General features: G+C 37.7%; 1 protein-coding gene across 3 annotated transcripts in view; it reads right to left on the bottom strand.

Annotated features, from left to right (window-relative positions):
* The window catches only part of cacna2d1 (calcium voltage-gated channel auxiliary subunit alpha2delta 1), a 160,976-nt gene extending 139,029 nt beyond the window's left edge, over positions 1-21,947 (bottom strand). For all 3 annotated transcript variants that reach the window (XM_088339834.1, XM_088339835.1, XM_088339836.1), the window contains exon 1: positions 21,644-21,947. In XM_088339834.1, the coding sequence (XP_088195960.1) occupies positions 21,644-21,732 (89 nt within the window). In that variant the 5' untranslated portion in view covers positions 21,733-21,947. The remainder of the gene's footprint in view (positions 1-21,643) is intronic.
* Positions 21,948-22,279: the final 332 nt, after the last annotated feature.

Genomic DNA, 22,279 nt, shown 5'->3' with positions numbered 1-22,279 from the left:
ATAAAAAAAAAAAATTGAATTTTACATGAAGTGACAGAATACAACCGTTACATTAGGTTCAAAATATATTAATTTAATTCTATATCAGTAGGTTTTTGTCAGGTGAGCTTGACCGCCCTCAATGTTCGGTGACCTATCTTGTGCTTTAGGCTCTTGTCAAATTTACAAGTGAAATAGATCACACTGAACATGTTGGTAATAGTAATAATAATAATAATAATAATAATAATAATAATAATAGTCGTAGGATTCGACGCTCTCATTGCCACAATCACGGAAGACAGCCAATATTGTGCAAATATGGTGAGCGGGATAATTCGACTGATTAATCATTGCTAAAATACAAAACCTTGTGTATAACGCACACACAAATTTTAAGTTCTTTTGTATACGGTATTATAATAGGGCAACTTTTTTTCTTTAAAAAAAAAAAAGTTTTATTTCTTACAGAATGGTCCGGTACCCAATGATTAACATCTCTGTACCAGTCTGCTGCTCAGTGGTTGCTAATCACTGTTCATTGTCACACGTCTATAATTTGTCATTTCATATTTTTGTTAGAATTCATTATAAGTTGTGAATATGTAATGTACTCAAGAGTCAGAAATTCCAGTAAAAAACTAAATAAAACCCAACTTTCAAAATGTTGTTGACAAAGATAAGTTTAGGCTCTCCCTATAGTTTGCAAAAAGGGGACCACAGAGGGTTCTGGTTTTGCTGGTAAGTTTATTAGGGTTCCTAAGGCCTAAGGCAAGTTAAATTCAAGACGTTCCAATCCTTTTTCAATGCCTTTTGTAATCAAATTTAAGACCACGTCGACAAAAAAATCCCACAATTGAAACTGACAAAAGAAAACACCAAAAGTATTTTTTGCACACAATATATCGTGCTTAGTACATTACCTAGCACAGCTTTTAGCCATGGCCCCAAAAAGTTTGTCAAAGCCACTTCTCAATGAACTTACACTTTCCCATGATCCAAAGTAAACGTCTCTGCCTGATGTTTCTATATGTATCGTGGGTAGACCTAAGACATGCGTCTGCTCCGATAGGCCCAACTAAAACCACATCACAGTTTTAATAGTTCTGTTATTGTGGTTATGCGGTGTTGCAACGAAAGTAGATCAGTGAATTGATAAATATTTTTAGTTTATAGAAATACTATAAATGTGTTCTCATGTCTAAGACTTTCAAAAACGAATTCAAGACATTTTATACCAACTAAGGCCTTATTTTTAGAATAATGAATTCAATGTCTTTTAAGACTTTTCTAGGATCCACGAGAACCCGGTTTATGGCAGCTGTTTGAAATGGTTTAGGAAGCTGTGCTACCTGATCAATCGATTATTTAGAGTTTGTTTACTCGTCTCGTTGTGCAATCAGCGCTTTTACCACCGTGAGTGTGAGACTTGATGGCGCAGCGGTCTATTAAGCTGTCAATCACTTCACCCCTCCGTAGGCAACAGCGAGCAGCTCGATAGCAAGACATCAAAACAAACAAGAGATTCATTGGGTGAGGTGTCGCCGCCAAACAGGTCAGTCAATCTGATCGAAAGGACCGGCATTCAATGGAGTGTTATCAGGCAATTTCTTGAAAAGTGAAGCAAACGGGCTTCCCGACAGTGACAATGATGGTGATGTGAGTGAGCGAACCGGGAAATTGGAAGGTAAGACCCATGTACTCCTGTCCGAGATCAGAATAAAAATCGGGTCTGCAAGGCATGACAAATTGATCTCTTATGTCTGGGCGGGAATAGACATGTTCTATACCTTAGCAACCCTTAACTGTCATTGACAAAGGAGGAAATTACATGTGACAACATGAATGGTGTCAATAGGTAGATGATTCAAGCAAACAGGAGAACTATGGCTCGCGAGCCACATACTAGGCTATTTAGTCCAGCCTGATGAGCAAAATCTTACCCCAAGAAAATCTTACTAGTAAAAAAAAAAATGTCATTTTGAGCTGCTCATGTCCCAAAATGCCCTTCGAGGCTCCCTCTCCTATACAAATATGTTTTTTTATAAAACATTGTGTACTGCTTTATGTTGATTCAAATAATGTAAATTAAATTTTTAATGTCATTTTTTAATTGTGAGTTTTCTGTATTTGCTGTTTTCTCTATCATAAATGTAATTAATTTATTAATTGTATTGGTCAAATATCATCAGCAAACAAAAATACCTTTGCATTTTGAGTTTTTAATGCATTTTATCAAATTTACTTCTTAAAAGAAAGAAAGTATATTTCTTGGTTTTACTTCTTGGTGATTCAAAACCAATTTGCTGAAATGGTCAATAAAATACAATGGATTATAAAATTTACATATGGATGATACCTCCAAAATTGTTTTTAAAATTGCCTATAAATTCCATATGTAAACCACTAAACGCCCTTATACAAACGCTCCCCTACTTACGAACATTCGAGTTACGAAACATGGTACATATCAACATTTTTTTCAGGATGTCGAAAAATACCTGGGCATTGCTGTAAGTTATATTTTTTATTGCGTGCACATTTATACGTGTACAGGACAGTACTGCAGTGCTGCTTTTCGCCACTACCAGCATGTGGCGCTGTGAGAGGTCGCCCAGCACCCACCCTAGAAAAGAAATCCGGCCTCCTCTTCCTAGTTCGTGTCTAAACATTCTATACTGCATCTGAAGCACGCTAAGAACTTTGACATTTCTATTGTTTAATATCTCGTGCATCCACTTGATATGATTAGTGTAAGACTTATAACATTGGTAAAAATGGCGGCGCCCTCTGTTGGCTGCGGCTGCATCGGCTCGCTACAACGGGTCAGGTGTATCGACATTTCGTTCTGTGTACATTGTTACAAAGAATGACAATACAAAGGAAATTATTATTATTATTATTAAAGCTTAAAGAAGAGGCGAGCAGTTTCATTTGAAATGAAAGTGGAATATGGAAGTTTGATGCAGTTGAGAAAATGGTTGGATCACTTTTTTCTCGTCCACTTTTTACCCCGGAGGAGGAAGTCACCTAAATCTTACAAAGGTAAGTTAAAATTAACTTTATTTATCTTTATAGTCAAGTCAATTCATGTTTATTTGTGAAGCCCTTCATCATAAGTAGTCTCAAAGGGCTTCACAGACCACATAATGTCAACGCCTAATGTGAGGCCTTTTTTTCAGTTTTATGCTTTATCATTCAGCCTGCTATGAAACATTATAAAGCATGTTATTTTATTAAACAGTTATTTTTTGGTTTCAAAACAATACAAGCCTTAAACATACTTATATAAACCTTAGAAGTAGATTCCATACAATATATAGCACTGGAGCTACTTACGAACAAATTCAACTTACGAATGATCGTCCGGAACCTCGTTTGTAAGTAGGGTAGCATCTGTACAAGCAAAATGTTCTAATGGTTGAGTCAGACTATTTTAACCCTAATTCTGATCATTACAAACTAGTAATAGCATGAATCCCCTATTCAGTAACAAAAAAAGGCTCTAGGTTTTACAGTTCGTCACAAAAGGGAGTACACCGCTCACATTTCTGCAGAGGTTTAATTATTGTTTTTAATTGAACAATACTGAAAAACATCACTTTGACATACTAAAAAGTAGTTTGAAAAATGTATATAACGGTGTAAATTTTTCCCATAAAAAAGTGAAAATATAGACATTAATAGATAAACCACTGTTAGCCAGAATGAGTTTACCCTAAAGTAAAAGTTCCAGAGGGGCCTTAAACCACCTTGGTATGGAGATCACCAGAGCCTCAGAAGTTGCCTCTGGAATGCTCTTCCACTTCTTAAAATTGACAGAATGGGGTAGCTGAGAATACTCAAGATCTTGTGCTTCTTCATCTTCCGCTTGAGAATGCCCCAAAGAAGTTCTATTTGGTTTGAATCCGAAGACATCCTTGGCCAGTCAAACACTTTTACCCTTTAAAAAAGCCATGATCATCTTAGAGGTGTGTTTGGGTTCATTGTCATTCTGAAACACAGCCCTAAAACCCAGTTTCCGGAAGGAGGGCATCAATCTTGGGAGTCCTTACCTGGTTGTCTAAATAAATGCTTCTCACCTTCTGAGCAAAATACATTAAGCTTTGTCTCATCATACCAGAGGATGTTGTTGACATATCCATAGCAAACATTTGTTTTGGAAAACCTTCAGAAGAGGCTTCTTTCTAAGTCTAATGTCATACAGAGCAATTTTGTGAAATGCGCAGCTTATAATTATTACTTATAGATTGAGCCCCCCCAACTCCTCAATCTCTGCAGCAATTCTGACAGAACTTCTGCGCCTTTCATTGTTAGATAGCATTTTTTTAAAACAACCAATCAGATCATCAAATTATCAAGTCCATCCAATCAACAAAAAACAAAATTAATTTAAATGTAGATTAAAATATTCAAATTCAATTCAAGTGCATTAATAAACAATAAAATGGTGTACTGCGAAGAAAATAAGTATTTAAACACCCTGCTATTTTGCTATTTCTCCCACTTAGGGGTCTGAACTATTCATCGTAGGTGCATGTCCACTGTGAGAGAGATAAACTAAAGAGAAAAATCCAGAAATCACAATGTATGATTTTTTACCGATTTATTCGTGTGATATAGTTGCAATTAAGTATTTGAACACTCGAGAAAATGAATGTTGATATTTGGTATAGTAGCCTTTGTTTGCTATGACAGATGTCAAATGTTCCCTGTAGTTTTTCACCAGGTTTGCACACACTGCATGAGGGATCTTGGCCCACTCCTCCACACAGATCTTCTCAAGATCAGTCATGTTTCAATAGCTGAAAAACACGGAGCTTGAGCTCCCTACAAAGATTTTTTATTGGGTTCAGGTCTGGAGACTGGCTGGAACCTTACGAAGCCACTCCTTAGTTTTACGGCCTGTGTGCTTCGGGTCGTTGTCATGTTGGAAGACCAAGCCACGACCCATTTTCAATGCCCTGACTGAGGGAAAGACGTCGTTTCCCAAAATCTCACAATACACGACCCAGGTCATCCTATTTTTAATGCAGTGCACTAGTCCTGTCCCATGTGCAGAAAAACACCCCTAAAGCATGATGCTACCACCCCCATGCTTTAGAGTAGGAATGGTGTTCTTCGGAATGTACTCTTCATTCTTCTTTCTCCAAACACACTTAGTGGAATTATGACCAAAATGTTCGATTTTGGTCTCATCTGACCAACAAACTTTCTCCCATGACTTCTCTGTATCATCCAAATGGTCATGTGGAAACTTAAGACAGCCTTAACATGTGCTAGTTTAATCAGGTTCCCCATAATTTCAAATCATGACGTCTTAGTGTATTACCTACAGTAACCTCTGAAACGGTGGTCCCAGCTCTTCTCAGGTCATTGACCAACTCCTGTCGTGTTGTTCCTGGCTGGTTCCTCAAAATCAAGAGCCCACGAGTTGATATTTTGCATAGGACTCCACTCTGATTGAGATTGACCGTCATGTTTAGCTTTTCCAATTTTCTAATGAATGCTCCAACAGTGGACCTTTTTTCACCAAGCAGCTTGGCAATTGTAGCCCTTTGCAGCCTTTTGGAGCTGTACAAATATGTCTCTGGTGTCTTTGGACAGCTCTTTGGTCTTCGCCATGTTACAAGTTAAAGTCTTACTGATTTGATGGTGTGGACAGGGGTCTTTATGAAGCTAACGACCTCAAACAGGTGCATCTGATCCAGAATGATACATGGAGTGCATGTGGACTTCTAATAGGCGGACTAACAGGTCTTTCAGGCCCAGAATTCTAGATTATACACAGGTATTCAAATATCTATTTTCAGCTGTATCACACAAATAAATTGTTTAAAAAAAATCATGCATTGGGATTTCTGGATTTTTCTTTTTAATTAATCTCTCTCACAGTGGACATGCACCTACGATGAAAATTTCCAACTTGTCTATGATTTCTAAGTAGGAGAAATAGCAAAATAGCAGGCTCAAATACTTATTTTCTTCACTGTAAGCCCTGTTGCGAGGGCATACGTCATTTTTTTAAAACACTGGAGGATTTTGGCCGCTGTACTGCAGATCAACTTCAGGGTTTTTGTAACCTTCTTGTAGCCTTGGCTAGCCTTATGTAGTGCCACAATTCTTTTGTTTAATATCCCCAGAGAGTTCATTGCTATGGAGTGCCACCTTGGGAGTTTCATTGACAAGTATGACAGAGTGTGAGAGCTGTACTACAAAGTGAACACACCTGCTCCCTATCCACACCTGAGACCTAGTGAGAGTAACAAGTCATGTGATATTTTGGAGGGAAAATGACAAGCAGTGCTTTGCTTGGACATTTAGAAGTGTAGTGTCTTTGGAGTGTAGTCACTTTTGTTGCCAGGGGTTAAGCTATTGATAACAATATTTATTTTATGTATTTATTTTTGATTGGTTTGGGGGGGCATACATTTACACTGCTGGGGGCGGCAGTAGCTCAGGAGGTAGAGCGCTCGTCTTGGGATCAAGGGATCCCAGTTCGAATCCCGGTTTGTCCATGTTACATGTCGAAGTGTCCTTGGGTAAGACACTGAACCCCTAATACCCCAATAAGCAGGTTAGCTTCTTACATGGCTGCAATACAAGGCCGCTATTAGGAAATGTGAAGCACATTGTAAAGCGCTTTGGGAAGTCGTTGACTTGAAAAGAGCTATATAAATGCAGATCATTTCAGATCATTTCATTGCTGTATAAGCTTTAGACGGACTACTTTTAATCGTATCAAAGTGATGTTTCTTGAATATTGTTCTATTAGGCATTATAATAAAATATCTGCAGAATGTGAGGTGTTACTCTCTTTTGTGACATATTGTAAAAGGGTTCGTAACCAGTGTCTTATATCTGTGTTAGCGTTATTGATGATTGGTAACCACTCAATGATGTCAATTACAGGAAATAATGTCCAAAATCAAATATATGATGTATAAATAATATGCTTCTTGAACAGGGTTGGGTAGGGTTACTTTAACTGGATTCTTTTCAATTACTTTTGGATTACTCCAATACCAAATATGCTAATAAAAGACAAAAGAAACTAAATATGAATAAAATTATGACTCACAACATGTGGTAAGCTTTCTCTCCTGGCTTTGATCTGTTTGATCTCCGGCAAAACTAACATAAAATGCGACAGAAACAAAATGAAAATAAATCCAAACAGCTTGCATACATCATTTTTGCCATTCCATGTATTCCGTTACTCCCCAAGTCTGCACAAAATTGAGTAATTATTATATATATATATATATATATATATATATATATATATATATTATATATATTATTATTCATATTTAGTTTCTTTTGTCTTTTATTAGCATATTTGGTATTGGAGTAATCCAAAAGTAATTGAAAGTAATCCAGCTAAAGTAACCCTACCCAACCCTGTTCTTGAGTATAGCCGTGCTTCTCCTCTAGATTCACATCACCCCACACAAACACACTGCTAGAGCAATATGCTCACCCACAAAATATTTCAGAGTGAGTGTAAACAACCCCTGTACGAGCAATATATCAGTCTGGCCCCGTGCATCTGAGCAAGATCCAAAATATTTGACAAGACCAAGAAGCCAGAAAAGAAACATTTTCACGGACAGAAATTCACCTTACGCGGAGAATATGCAGAGCACTGATGGTAAACAAGATGAGACAATTAGGACAGCAGCAGGGGAAGGACAAAGTGAAATTGTTCAGAGAAAAAAATAATAAGCTTTCCTGTTGGGAACAAATTTCAGTAAAAAGCAGATGCTTGCTTTAATTCCCAAAGCCAGATGGTTATGGACAAGCACTGCAGACTGAGCATATTGGGCTGTTTCATGAACAGAAAATGTATATTATGTTCTGTGAATGTGCAGCCGCAGCACATTGTGCAATGCCCACTATTTAATTCCATCTTATATGCTGACTAGGATAGAAAAGATGTGAGGGGCCTGCCTGGTACGTGAACCTTTAGAACCTAAATTTAGAATGACCTAATTGAAATGTAGCGATACCTAACCTGGACACTAACGCTAAGCAGGCGGTGAAGACAGTTCAAGCGCCAATGTTTTTAAACAAATAAGAAAACGAGAAGAAGTGTATCCAGTAGCATGCACATATAGACAGTCGTTGGTGTTACAGCTGCTGCACCACTCCCTGCTAAATCTATGTACTTTTTTGTGATAATTATAGAAGATTTTCTAATGTGACCGGGGAGGTGGATCCTTAAAACGTAGCCACAAAGTAAGATTATAGAAAGTATTCATTAATCAAAAAAGTGATGAGGGGTTTACAGAAAATGACCCACAATATTTCCAAGAGTCTTCAATCATCAAAATAATAAGCAATATTAAAGCAGGCTTCGAAACTTATGGGTGGGTGGTTAAGAATTTTTTATGTCGATACGATCCAAGTAAATACAGTTTAGTATCAATTGATACCGATCCGATACAGATACATTTTGCTTTGAGGTGTCAGGATCATTGAACAATTGATCCCATCGCGTTAAGTTTATAATTACATAAACACAGCTCATAGATTTTATGCTCTGAAATGTTTTAACTGGATTTAAATAACTGCAATGCAAACTTTAGCATTATGAAAAGGATCTATCTACCTACCTACCTACCTACCCTGGTCATATCTCTCGAGAGGGGTGACCGACAGCAAGACAAACACGTACACAAAAACCAAGAAAAGAAAAAAAGTAGCAAAAAACGCAAAAAAATTGACATTGGCCAACCCAAATGCCCAAACACCCAAACAAGTTAAGCACCCTGGCACCCAAGTTGATCGTGCTTTCGTCCCTCCAGATGAAACGGGACATAATAAAGGAAAAGGATAAAAGTAAATATTTCTATTAGGGCGGTTTAAGAACAAAAGTCAAGAAAGTCAATCAAAAAATCAGCAACGAAACAAAAATACAAACATCACAATGTCAATTTGACAACTTCCATACCTTCCATCGGACAATATTTTCTAAATAAACCCAGAAAATGCAAATAATGCAAACAATACAATAAAAAGAACACTTTAAAAGATAAAAAACTTTCACGAATCAATTGATTGAGAACAAAAGTCAACCAAAAAAGAAAACAAAATACAAAAATACAATTACTGTATAACAATATCACAAGACAAATAAAATACCTTTCATTGCACAATGTTTTCAAAATAAAGTCAGCAATGCAAATAAAGTGTAAACACAATCGGATTAATTTTGAAAGTTATAATGTATGTATAATGTTACAATCCACTAACAACATTATGATAAAGCTAAAATGGGAAGACATTTTTTTTATCCGAGGACAACAGTATTGGTCCAATCCAAGCACTTGCTCAGTGTTAATATAATTGATATTTTGAACGATGCACCCACCCTTACAGTAACCCGTCCATGCTACAAAATGTGAGAACACAACCTGGCTAGAACCAAAACAAAACAGAAAGAAAATAATAATAATAACGAACCGAATGTGTAAAAGGTTTTAAAGGGTTGTTTGTGTAATTTTACTAATAAGTCACAGAGCATTTAAAGTATTGCAAAATTAAAATGTTTTAGGGAACAGGCAGCTGTATGCCTTTCCCTCGACATCCCTCAAAATGTCTGCGCATGAAACCGACAGGGACAATATTAAGATACAAGCCATATTTTATGAGGCAATTGTTTTTTGTCCATTTACCCATCACGCCACCCATCCTATCCAAATCCAGGGTTCATATACCTTTTTGATTGCCAAATTCAAGCACTTTTTAAGGAATTTCAAAGACAATTTTTCAATTTCCCCAAAACAGACGCTGCCCTGCATACGAACGAGATCCGGACGATCGTTTGTAAGTTGAATTTGTTCGTAAGTTGCTTCAGTGCTATATTTTGTATGTATATATATATAAGTATGTTTAAGGCTTGTATAAGTAACCTGTACCTTGTACTGTCCAATTTTATTAAAAAAATCTTTACACTTTACACCAACCATATTGAATTAAACCAGCTCGGTGGCCTTGGGGGTATGGCGCCCGCCCCGAGACTGGGAGGTTGTGGTTCAAGCCTCGGCCGAGTCATACCTAAGACTTAAACATTTGTACCCATTCCCTCCCTGCTTGGCGTTCAGCATTAGGGGTTGGAATTTGGTAGTTTGGTCACCTAATGACTCCCAACACCTCAGTTGGGTTGAGCGAGGGGGCTGGGAATCCCCTCATCTGAATCAATCTCCCAAAAAGATTCAGAAATGACTCTAGCCACCTCCCACTGGGGGGATATGGCTGTTGTGTGTATATATATATATATATATATATATATATATATATTTTATGAATGCAAGAGATATTAAACAATAAAAATGTCAAAGTTCTTGGCTAGCTGGAGATTCAGTATAGAATGTTTACACTCAAACTAGGAAGAAGAAGCCGGATTTCTTCTTTGGAGTGGATGCTTGTTGACCGCTCACAGCGCCACACAGCGGAAAGAAGCACTACAGTAATGTCCTCTATTCGGAAAAAGCTGCACACAATACAAAATCTAATTGTCCGGATATTTTTTGACATCCCCAAAAAAATGTTCGTATCTACCGTTTTTTGTAAGTCGAATGGTCGTGAGTAGGGGAGCAACTGTACCATTAAAAGTTAATTAAAAAAAAAAAAAAAAAAAACTTGATTTATTAATTTTATTAATTTTATTTAATTAATGTCTAACCTGATGGCTGATCAGGTGCTGTTGAAAGAAACATTTCTATACAAGCCATTAAAAAGTCAATTTTCCAAAAGAGGGCTTTTTTTTAAAGGCAAGAGTATTTGGGGAATGGCTGTAAGTCAAGGTAATATACTTTGCAGCTATAAATGTCAATGCAATTCAGTGCTTTCTTTCCCCATCTTGTGACCATTTCAAGGCCTCCGGGAGCCGTAAACTACAGTATGACACGATTTGCTCGTAGCTTGCGGCATACTTTTTGAATTCTCCGGATTTAAATAAATTATTCCTACTCGTGTATTCTTTTTTTGTGGGGGAATTGGAAATTACCATACAAGAGTAGCAAAGTTAGTTATATTCCCAGTGTGTGTATTAATTGAGGTAGGAAGCGGACTTCTTGGACGTGAGATGCTGCTATATGTAAATTCAGCTCTGTGTTACACCATTGACGTTTACAAGGAAGTGGATATTTCTCCTGGGTGCTAATAATGATCTGACTCCCTTAATTTTTTTCTTTACACAACATCCCGCTTGACTAACAAACAACTGCAGTTAATAAGATGGAAAAATACAAGCTAGATTTTAGTCAAAATAGATAAAGGAGTGGTGGACCCCGCTAACTGGAATACTATATAACCAGGGAAATTTTCTAAATATATATATGTATGTACAGATACTACCCGACTTACGACAATTTGACTTACGAAAAACGGTAGATACGAACATTTTTCTGGATGCCAGAAATAGTAGTGCTTCTTTCCGCCACTACCGGCATGTAGCGCTGTGAGAGGTCACCCAGAATCCACCCTGGAAAAGAAATATGGCTTCCTCTTCCTAGTTTGTGTCTAAACATTCTATACTGCATCTCCAGCGAACTAAGAACTTTGACATTTTTATTGTTTATTATCTCGTCCATCCATTCAATATAATTGGTATAAAGTGTAAAGAAGAGCCGAGCCGTTTCATTTGAAATTAAAGTGGAATAAGAAAGCTTGATGCGGTTGAATCGCTTTTGGATTGCTTTTTTTCTGCCACTTTTTACCGCAGAGGAGGAAGTCACCTAACTCTTGAAGCTCTTTTTCCAAAAGTAAGTTAAACTTAACTTTATTTATTTTAATAGAGCATATTATTTTTTAAAATGTTTATTATTTAGTACAAAACAATACAGGTTACTTATAATAATAATAATAATAATTTCCTTTGTATTGTCATTCTTTGTAACAATGTACACAGAACGAAATATAAAAGCCTTAAACATACATTCCATACAAAATATAGCACTGAAGCAACTTACGAACGATCGTACGGAACCTATCTCGTTCGTAACCAGGACAGGGTCTTTATCTATATATATATATATATATATATATATATATATATATATATATATATATATATATTCAAATTGTCGAACTGTTTTAATGTAATCAACAAATTGATGTTTGATATTGTATCATGATTCTAAGCCTGCATCACCATAAATTTTGATTACAAAATGTTTTAAACCCGGTGTAGTTTATTCAAGCATTACTTACAGAGAATCGTCCCCGTTACACTTCTACATTGCATCTTTTTTCTTTTCATTGCGTTTCAATGTCTTGCGCTTATAAAATCAAAACAAAACCGACAAGGTGCCCCCTTTTGGTTTCTGAGTAATTTACATTTGCCCCCTCAGTTATCTTGAAAATATCTTCAGAAACGGGTAAAATATTGTTCAATGAAAATATTTGAGTGCCAATTTAAGCCTAAAAGCATATTTAAGAAAATTAAACCTATATTTTAAAAGGTAAAATGACATGGGTTATTTATCAATTTGTTGTTCATTAAGGCATAGTCAGATCCTAGCTGAAATATTTGAAATTAATTGATAAATGTATAGTTGAAAAAGAAAGAGGGAAAAAAATAATGACGAAGGGGAGAAAATAACAGAATGTCCCTCACCTGTATAAAACATTGTGCAGTAATCCAAATGTTTAATCTCAAATATTATTATTTTTGTATTGTTTTGTGTTCGTTTTTTGTTTTATTTTTCTTTTCAATTTGACAGTTCCTGCTATTCTATGTTCTTTTTTTTTAATTCCCAGGGTGTTTTTCGTCATAATGGTCACGCCTATTCCAACTGATTATGAACAAGATGTATGTCAACCTCACTGGCTCGAAATCTTTCAACTCTAAAGCTAAAAGTATCACAACTTGGACAGGTTGATAGAAGATTGGATTTGGCTGCTTGGATTAGTCGGTGGTCAGGACCCGCAGTAACCAGTTTGGTCGTGAAAGGGCATTAAAGACTCCAAGAAAGTAAGCCACACAAAAGCACATGTTTATCGATGTTGTTGGTATTCATGGGAGTGGTTGACACAAAACCTAGCAAAAACACTTGCTGAGGCCTTCATTTTCACGAAAATTGCTTTCAGCCATTTTGGGGACTATAAGTCCCACACAAACACACACTCACAAATCAGGATTCATCAAGTAGTTTATTTATATTACATAAACATATTTTCTGTAATGTTTTTATGCGTTTGCATATTTTTTACTTTTTAATTTGTTTTACTTGGACTGAAAAGAGAAGCCCCACAATTTAATTCCACATATGCAATGACAGTAATGACAGTCATGCTATCTTCCATCATTTCAATGGTTCCAAAGTAAGACAGCCATTTGTTATTTTTGAGGAGAAAAGTTTCAATAGTGATAATTTAAAGCATTTGCTGTGAGCTACTGTATATCCTTGTGCAAAAAAGCCCTGCAGGGCAGCTCTCCCACAGCAGAATTTTTCATGTACGCTCATTGTTGAATCTCCCAAAATGTTATGGACCATTTTTTATTATGTACGTGAAAGCTCGGGGTTAGTCGCAGTTCATTGCAACACGAGCGCTAATGGTGCGATTAGTAATGAGTAAATAACATCGTCATTGCATCGCTTTTCATTAGGTGAAAAAAATGGGGATGCTTGTATAAATGCACAAAATTGATGGAAAAGTATTTAGAAATGCATGAAAAATAATTGCCATCACGATGGTGTGAGCAAATTAATATTCTAGTGTTCTGTGTTTTCATGACTCCAGCCGCTGGCACAAAAGCAGCACACAATTAAACACAGGCACAGTAAAGACAAGTGGGTCAGACACACTGTTGTTGTTTTTTTCAAAGCAGGAAGAGCAAATGGGGCAGACTGGAGAAAATAATGCAAAAAAAGGACAGCTGTTGTGATAGCAGCTTCACTTTGAAGGGAATAATGAGCTGGCCATTGGAGAGAAGGGGCTTAGTATTGAGCATTGCAAGATTGTTTGAAGTCATCACTAAAAGTAGCCCTATAGTTACATTCATATGAACTTCTATATCTTCAACACACTACTATCCTGTAGCACAGGGGTGGACAAACTTTGGGAGTTGCAGGCAATACTACGTTCAAAAATTAGACGTTTTGTTTTTTCTCATTTGCATTTATGAATAAATACATGCCAATAGCTATCTATACATCCATGACCATAGATAGATACTGTAGATAGATACTGTAGATAGATAGATACTTTGGGCGGACAGACACCGACGGACGGAAAGACAGACAAACGGAAAGACAGACAGACGGAAAAACAGACAGACAGACAGACAGACAGACAGACAGACAGACAGACAGACAGACAGACAGACAGACAGACAGACAGACAGACAGACAGACAGACAGACAGACAGACAGATAGATAGATAGATAGATAGATAGATAGATAGATAGATAGATAGATAGATAGATAGATAGATAGATAGATAGATAGATAGATAGATAGATAGATAGATAGATTTGGGGCATAAGCAAACACAAAACATCCTTTCATCTCACAACATCCATATATAAATAGTGTAAAGCTCTAAAAAAGTCAAGATGGAGTGAAAACGACAGACAGACAGACAGACAGACAGACAGATATCTATCTATCTATCTATCTATCCTGGTCATATTCCTCGAGAGGGGTGAGCGACAGCAAGACAAACACATACACAAAAACAAAGGAAAGAAAAAAGAAAAAAATAGCAAAAAACACACAAAAAATTGACCATGGCCAACCCAAATGCCCAAACATCCAAACAAGTTAAGCACCTCGGCACCCAAGTTGGTCATGCTTTTGTACCTCCAGATGAAACGAGACACAAGAAAGCGGCCATGTCACCCGGGTCAGGGTGACACAACACACTCTTCTGTTCAACCGCAGGGCCCGACAGCTTTCACTGGTTTACCCCTGTCGCATCATACGGGTGCCCAGCCCATATTATGTTTCTTTCTATGTTTGTTTTTAAATAGAGTTTCAATCAAAGTGGTTTTGAAATGCTTAGAATTAAAGCAAAATAATATATTAGGTCCCCCTTTTTAATTCAATTGATTTGATATTTAGTTTTGTAGTATTTCTGTAGTATTTCTGTGTTGTTTCTTTGGGATTACTCAAGTAGTATGTTTGTAGTATTACCATACTTGTATTTAGGTAGGGCAGCACGGCGGCTGAGTGGTTAGCGCGTCGGCGGCACAGTTCCAAGGTCATGAGATCAAACCTTCCTGTGTGGAGTTTGCATGCTCTCCCCATTTTTGGCTGGGTTCCCTCCCAGCACTCTGAAACATGCATGTCAGGTTAATTGGTCGGTCCAAATTGTCCCTAGGTGTGAATGAGCGAGCGAATTGTCTGTCGCTGTGTGCCCTGCGACTGGCTGGCAACCAGTTCAGGGTGTCCCCTGCTCACTGCCCGAGGCTGGCTGGGATGGGCTCCAGCACCCCCGCAACCCTACTGATGAGAAGCGGTGCAGATAATAGATGGATGGATGTATTTTGGTAGTTTTTGTAATAGTTCTGTCATAATATTTCTGTAGCATTTTCGTAATAATTGCGTGAGTAATATTCATGTAGTAGTGCGTTTGTAGCATTACTGTAGTAGTATTTCTGTGGTGGTATTTATTTAGTAATACTTTTGTAGTATTCCTGTGGTAGTATATATGTATATACCTAGTAGTGTTTCTTTGGTAGTATTTCTCTTATAGCATTTTTGTATCATATAATTACTGTTTTGGTATTTTAGTAGCATTCTGTAGCATTTCTTTTTTTCAGAATCAAAGCAAAATAATATGTTAGTTTGCCCACCACTGAGTTAGCATCTCCTTTTGTTCATTGCAGTTTTCGGGACAAGCTCTTGTTCCTTTTTCTACTTGTATTTCATTTACAATTAGGAACATTACACAAGTATTTTCTTTTTAAAATCATATCGAATTTAAAAAAAAATAACTTTGGTAAGGTAATTTAATTTATAGATACAAACATCTGTGGCAGCTAAACCACCCAGGCCCTCCACCAAATTCCCTTTTCCTTCAAGGTAAATCTAATGATGGATGAACTGAAGCTTGCCAGCACCTCATTTTAATTTATTTTGCTTCGTCTCCTGTGCAGCTAAACGATCCATTTGCATCTCATCAGGAATGAGCTTGGGGAGGGGGGCAGCTTTGTGTCACCATGAAGCCTTTTCATCCTCGTGGTGATCAATGGAAAGAAGACGTGCTGGCGTTATTAAGACGTTTTCAACTTCAATTCTTAATAGTTGTCGGAAAAAAAGGCAATAAAAGGTGTGGCTTTCTAACAGTGGATGTCAACTCCACTTAAAAGGTACATTGTTTAATATTTGACCACAATGCATTTTTGCCCTATTATTCAAATCAATGTTTTTTTGTACCACTAGGAGGCACTAAATATTATACACTGTGCCTTTAAAGAACAGGTCAATCCAAATGTATGCTTTCTTTCTACAGATTAGCAAGCAAATATGAAAATGCTGTGTGTCCTTTGTGAATCTTTATTATTTGTGTTTTGCTGTTGTTATGCGCCGTTCGCAAACCTTAAGGCTCTGTGACAAGGGTGGGCAAATATCTTGAGTAGTGGGCCACATTCGTTGAAAAAATTAGCCAAGGGGAAAGTCCTGGAAACCCATCAATTTGTTTTTATTTAGGAATAAAAATGCATTCAGACATCTACATGTTATATGTCTAAATATATGTCATCCTTATTAGATTAGCTTCATCAAATTAGTTTTGAAATACTCACAATTTAAGCCAAGTACGATATTAGTCCCCTGTATTAAGGATATTCAGTGTAGTCGTAATTTTGTAGTATTACAGTAGTATTTATTTCAGATGTGAGATTTAACTCTACAGAGTTACTGTAGTAGTAATTTGAAGTATTTCTACAGTAGGGTTTTTTTAATATTTCTGCAGTGGGATTTTTGTAGTATTTCTATAGTATGATTTTATAGTGGGGGTTTTTTCGAATTACTGTTGTTCCAATGTTGTAATACTTTTGTAGTGATATTTCTTGATTACAGTATTAGTATGTTTGTAGCATTTCCTTAGTCTGATTTTTGTAGTATATTTGTAGTAGAATTTAGTAGTATTTCTGCACAATTACTGTCGTATCATTTAGTAGTATTTAGTTAGCAGTATTTTGTATAATTACTGTCTTTGCATTTTTGTAGTAATATTTCTGTAGTAGGATGTTTGTAGTACTTATGTAAGAGTATTTTTTTGTATTTTGGTAAAAATACTATGATTGCATTTTTATAGTACTTTTGTAGTAGTTTTTATATTACAGTATTACTGTAATAGTATTTTTGTAGTAGTTTTTTGGGTCCCCGTTTCCAACCCCTAATATGATATTTAGTTTTGTAGTAATTTTGTAGTATTTTAGTAGTATCTCTGTAGTTGCATTTTTATAGAAGATAACCAACGTGACAATGGGGACAAAGCTGAACCATTTTTTAGTAGTACTTTATTTATAATATATATATATATATATATATATATATATATATATATATATATATTATCATTATTTTTTGACCATTTTTGTTCGGTAGGCCAGATTACTAAACCTGGTTGGCTGCATGTGGCCATATTTCGCCCACCCCTGCTCTATCAATATAAATGACGGGAGTTTGTACTAAAAAAATAAACATTTTATCAAATAATATGCTCTATAAAGATAAATAAAGTTAAGTTTAACTTACTTTAGGAAGATGAGCGTCACGAGTTAGGCGACTTCCCCCTCCATGGTAGAAAGTGGCCGAAAAAAAGTGATCCAACCGTTTTCTCAACCGCATCAAGCTTTCTTATTACACTTTAATTTCAAAAGAAACTGCTCACCTCTCCTTTACACTTAACACCAAACATATTGAATGGATGCATAAGATATTAAACAAAAAAATGACAAAGTTCTTAGCGTGGAGATACTGTATAGGATGTTTACATACAAACTAGGAAGAGGAAGCCGGATTTCTTCTTCAGGGTGGAGGCTGGGTGACCTCTCAGACCGGTAACGGCGAAAGAAGCACTACAGTAGTGTACTGTACTCGGAAGAATGTGCACACAGTACAAAATCTGACTTACAGAAATGTCCTGATAAAATGTTTGTATCTACCATTTTCCGTAAGTCGAATAGTCGTTAGTAGGGGGGCATGTGTACTACTAATAATAAAATGTTTTATTGGTGCTAACTGTGTCCCCATTGTCCTTTTGTGTGTCTACAACTAAAATACTACTACAAAAAGACAGCCAGCCTTTAGCGGCTCATTACATTGAAATGTATCAATTAAATCGTCAAGTCAAAGTCAAAAGTGCGCCAAGAAAAGCAAATGCAGTTATAACAAGATCTGGGAAACTCAGTACCCATGGGTGAAACCTGCGAAAGACAAGTCAGATCATGTTTTTTTTTTTTTTTTTAATGAAATGTTGTTAGTGTCTTCTCCGTTAAAAGCCATGGTGATTATGATTTCAAATGAGACTATGTGACACACACACAAAAAATATGCTAGTTTGTATTGTCTTTTATAAATGCTAATCATTTTTAACTCAGATTCTGTGTTCTGTGTTTTTATTTGTGGATTCATAGGTGACAAATGATCAAAAATGAGAAAGTGGATTCACGGTAGTGGTAGTGTAGCAACAAGATCCATCCATTTGCTGACATGCTAATTTTCTAAATTATAATTTAGCAGAACAGAAGCTTTTTGTAAACCAATAATTCATTATATGCCAGATGTTTTTCTCAAATGGGAAGTGCGGGTGCCAGCCAACTTTTGCCTTTTTGTCTTGTTTTTTTAAGACCAACAGAAATTTTTAGTTCTGTACCTGTCATGATTGCTGATTCAGGGCACCTGTGACTGCCCGATTGGCGCCAACAGCCCTGAGTGCTGATTGGTACAAAGACTCTTTTTAAACCCCCGGCTTCCAAGAGCAAGCCGTCAGACCGTTTGCGAACCTATGCTCCCAGCTAGGCAAGCTCATACCTTCCGACATTTTCCTGCCCTGTTTTCTCCTGCCTGATACCTGTTGCCGACCTGTTTCTGGACCTGTTTCTGCCCTGCTCTTCCATCCCGACCATCGACTTATTTTGCCTTGTTTCGGGCCTGATACCGGTTGCTGACCTCTTTTCTGGACTCGATACCGCCCTTGCTCTCCCGTCCCGGCTAGTGACCAGTATCCCCGCCGCCAACGATTATCCTCGCTCGACACGGAAGTGCCACTTCCGCGTCCCAGCCACCTGCTACCCGTGTCCGTCAATCATCGGATCGTGTAAGCAAGCACTGCTCTCTCTCTTTATCATTAAGACTGAGTAAACGAACGCTACTGGGTCCTGTCTCCGTTTCGGGCTTGTGACAGTACCTATATAGGTGTAGGACATATCAAGAGAAATCTTGAACCATAATTTTTCGTTTAAAAAATATATATCTAGTTTTTGCCACTGCTTGGTAAACGACAGTATACATAGGTAAATTTCTTGAAAATACCCGTTGTTGAGGAAACGCCTGAGAAAAACTTTCATTTTGCTGCTTTTTTTATATTGTTGTGAGACTCCCAGTATGTAAACACTTCTTTCCATAAACACAAGGGCACTTGGCTTGCAAAACAACATTTTATTGCAAAAACACTAAACTTGTGCAAGAAGTATGCAAGAACTTTTCAGTGCCTGATGTTTTCTGTGACGTGATCACTAAATTGCAATCACCATGGAAATTGCATTCCCTCGAACTTGCACGAAACGTCCTCCCTCTCTACCCCGACATTGGCAAAGGGACTTAATCGTCTTTTTTAGCAAGAAAACAGCTTTAAAGCGTTAGAATTGTCTGTACCTAGCGTCACTTTTCTCACCACACTGGTTCATGACGCCTATACTTGCCATGCTCGCCTACACACTTAAATTGCTGGATGGAGGAAGCAACACAAAGAAGTCGAGGCTCCTTCTATGTGTGGGAAAAAATCTGTTCAAAGCCAGTCCTACCATCTAGTGGGGATTTATCATCTTGAATCATTCCCAGAGGCTTAATACTAAAATCTTCGGCCTGGTGTTTGCCAAAATCACCCTCCTCCTAATTGCTAAATAAATACATAAATACAGACTTAAATACAGTGGAACCTAGGTTTTCGAACGCTTCTCAGTTCGAACAAATTGGGAGTCAGACCAATTTCGAGAAATTCTTGCTTTGCTGTTCGGTCAAAAAAATCGGAGTTCGAACGCCAGTAATGCGTGAGTGCGTACGCTAGGGTGCGATGCTGAGCGGCGTACGGGTGTAGATCGCTCTTTTCGCAACCAACTGTTATTGCGTGCGGACGTGCTTCGTTTTGCTTTCGCTTTTAATATAGGTGTACGAAGTGTTTTAGCCCCTAATTATGCTTCCGAAGAAACTCAGCGCAAGCAGCAAAGTTGCTACAGGTGAAAAAAGAAAAGTAGTGCGTAAAACTATTGCATTTAAGAAAGAAATAATAGCAAAATATGAAGGAGGTGTGCGAGTGTCTGATCTTGCTAGGGAATACCCCATTGTCCACCTGCACCTTCTGCTGACCACCACAAAGGTAAGAAATCTTATTCATAATTCTTTTCTTTATCCCTTTTTTTATTTTTACACGTTCGTGTTAGCGTAATCTTTCGTACGGAAGATTACGATAACGCGAACGTATGATTATCCTGGGTTAGCTTTGTTAACGTTAAACATTCAAGTTAAACATTCAGGGTGTTGGAACGGAGCCCCCTTTCCAATGAACCGCTTACCACTTGTTGTGGAGACCCGGGTGCTAATTGACTTCTAAAAGACCTAAGTTTTCTATTTTTACACGTTCATGTTAGCGTAATCTTTCGTACGGAAGATTACGATAACGCGGACGTATGATTATCCTGGGTTAGCTTTGTTAACGTTAAACATTCAAGTTAAACGTTCAGGGTGTTGGAACGGAGCCCCCTTTCCAATGAACCGCTTACCACTTGTTGTGGAGACCCGGGTGCTAAATGACTTCTAAAAGACCTAAGTTTTCTATTTTTACACGTTCATGTTAGCGTAATCTTTCGTACGGAAGATTACGATAACGCGGACGTACGATTAGCCTGGGTTAGCTTTATGTTTACGTTAAACATTCAAGGTAAACATTCAGGGTGTTGGAACGGATTAAAACGATTTACATTATTTTTAATGGGGAAAAATGATTTCGGTGATCGAACAGGGTTCTGGAACGGATTATGTTCGAAAACCGAGGTTCCACTGTAAATGTTTCTCCTTCGCAGGTTTTAACTATCGCGGGACCTTTTTGGAACGCAACCCCCAAAAATAAACGAGGGATTACTGTATACTGTACAGCAGTATATCTTTCCTTGTCCTTTCAATCAGTGTCACTTGTTGACCTGCAAGACCAACTTCAAGTTGAAGTGCAACTTGGCGATAATAACGAAAACAAAAAAAAGCCACTCGCATGCGGAACCAGTAAATGTGGGTGAGTGGTGCAAAATTGTGGCAATTGTAGCAATTGTGGCATCCTCCCTGCCCACGCGCGCGTATTGATTGCACAGACAGACAAGCCACGCCACGCAAATGCCCCATAACAACATATCAAGAGCAGGGGCCCCCCACTCAAGACAAGAGAAAGGAAAAAGAAAGCCGCTCGGATCAAAAGGGATTAAAGACTTACATGAGCTGGGAGGGGAACTGGGAAGCTCGACACGCGCTCAGGACCAACAGGACCCGGAAGAACCAGGCGTGCGCCTTGCTGGGATCCATCGGAAATTGAGAGGTGGGTGGGACGTGGAGACGGTTGGATGTTACGCTCCCTTCCGCTGTTGTACGAGCGAGAAGCGGCGTGACGCTCCGTCCTCCTCTCGCTGCCACCTCACTGCTCGCTGCTGGAAAGCTCAGGAGCTTCTAATCCCATCACAGCGACAACAGACGGCACACACATGAAGGACAGGTAGCCCGCGAGCTCCTCCTCCACCCAATGGAGAAATGAAGGTCTCTCTCTCTGTCTCTCTCTTTAGCTCTCAGTCTCTCTATCTCTCGTTGTCGCTCTCTTTATATTTCTCTGTGTAGCATCTTTCATTCAATTTAGGATTCTCTCAATGGTCAACACTCACGCGCTCATTTCCATTCGTCATTGCCTTCATTTGCATCTTTATTTTATTTTTCATTAGTTTCCCACAATCTACTTTTACTTTCCTTCCATCATTTAAAACTTCTATTTGGGTATTTCTTCCCTTCTTTCTGTCTTTCTGACTTCCTTTCTTTCTTTCTGCCCTCAATCCTTTAATCCCCTTCATTTTCATTCCCTTTC

Source organism: Urocampus carinirostris, chromosome 7 (genome assembly GCF_059441175.1).
Source record: "Urocampus carinirostris isolate Australia breed hairy pipefish chromosome 7, RoL_Ucar_1.0, whole genome shotgun sequence".
NCBI classification, from domain to species: domain Eukaryota; kingdom Metazoa; phylum Chordata; class Actinopteri; order Syngnathiformes; family Syngnathidae; genus Urocampus; species Urocampus carinirostris.
Note: the sequence above shows the minus strand (reverse complement) of the source record. Positions and strands in the feature narration are given on the sequence as shown.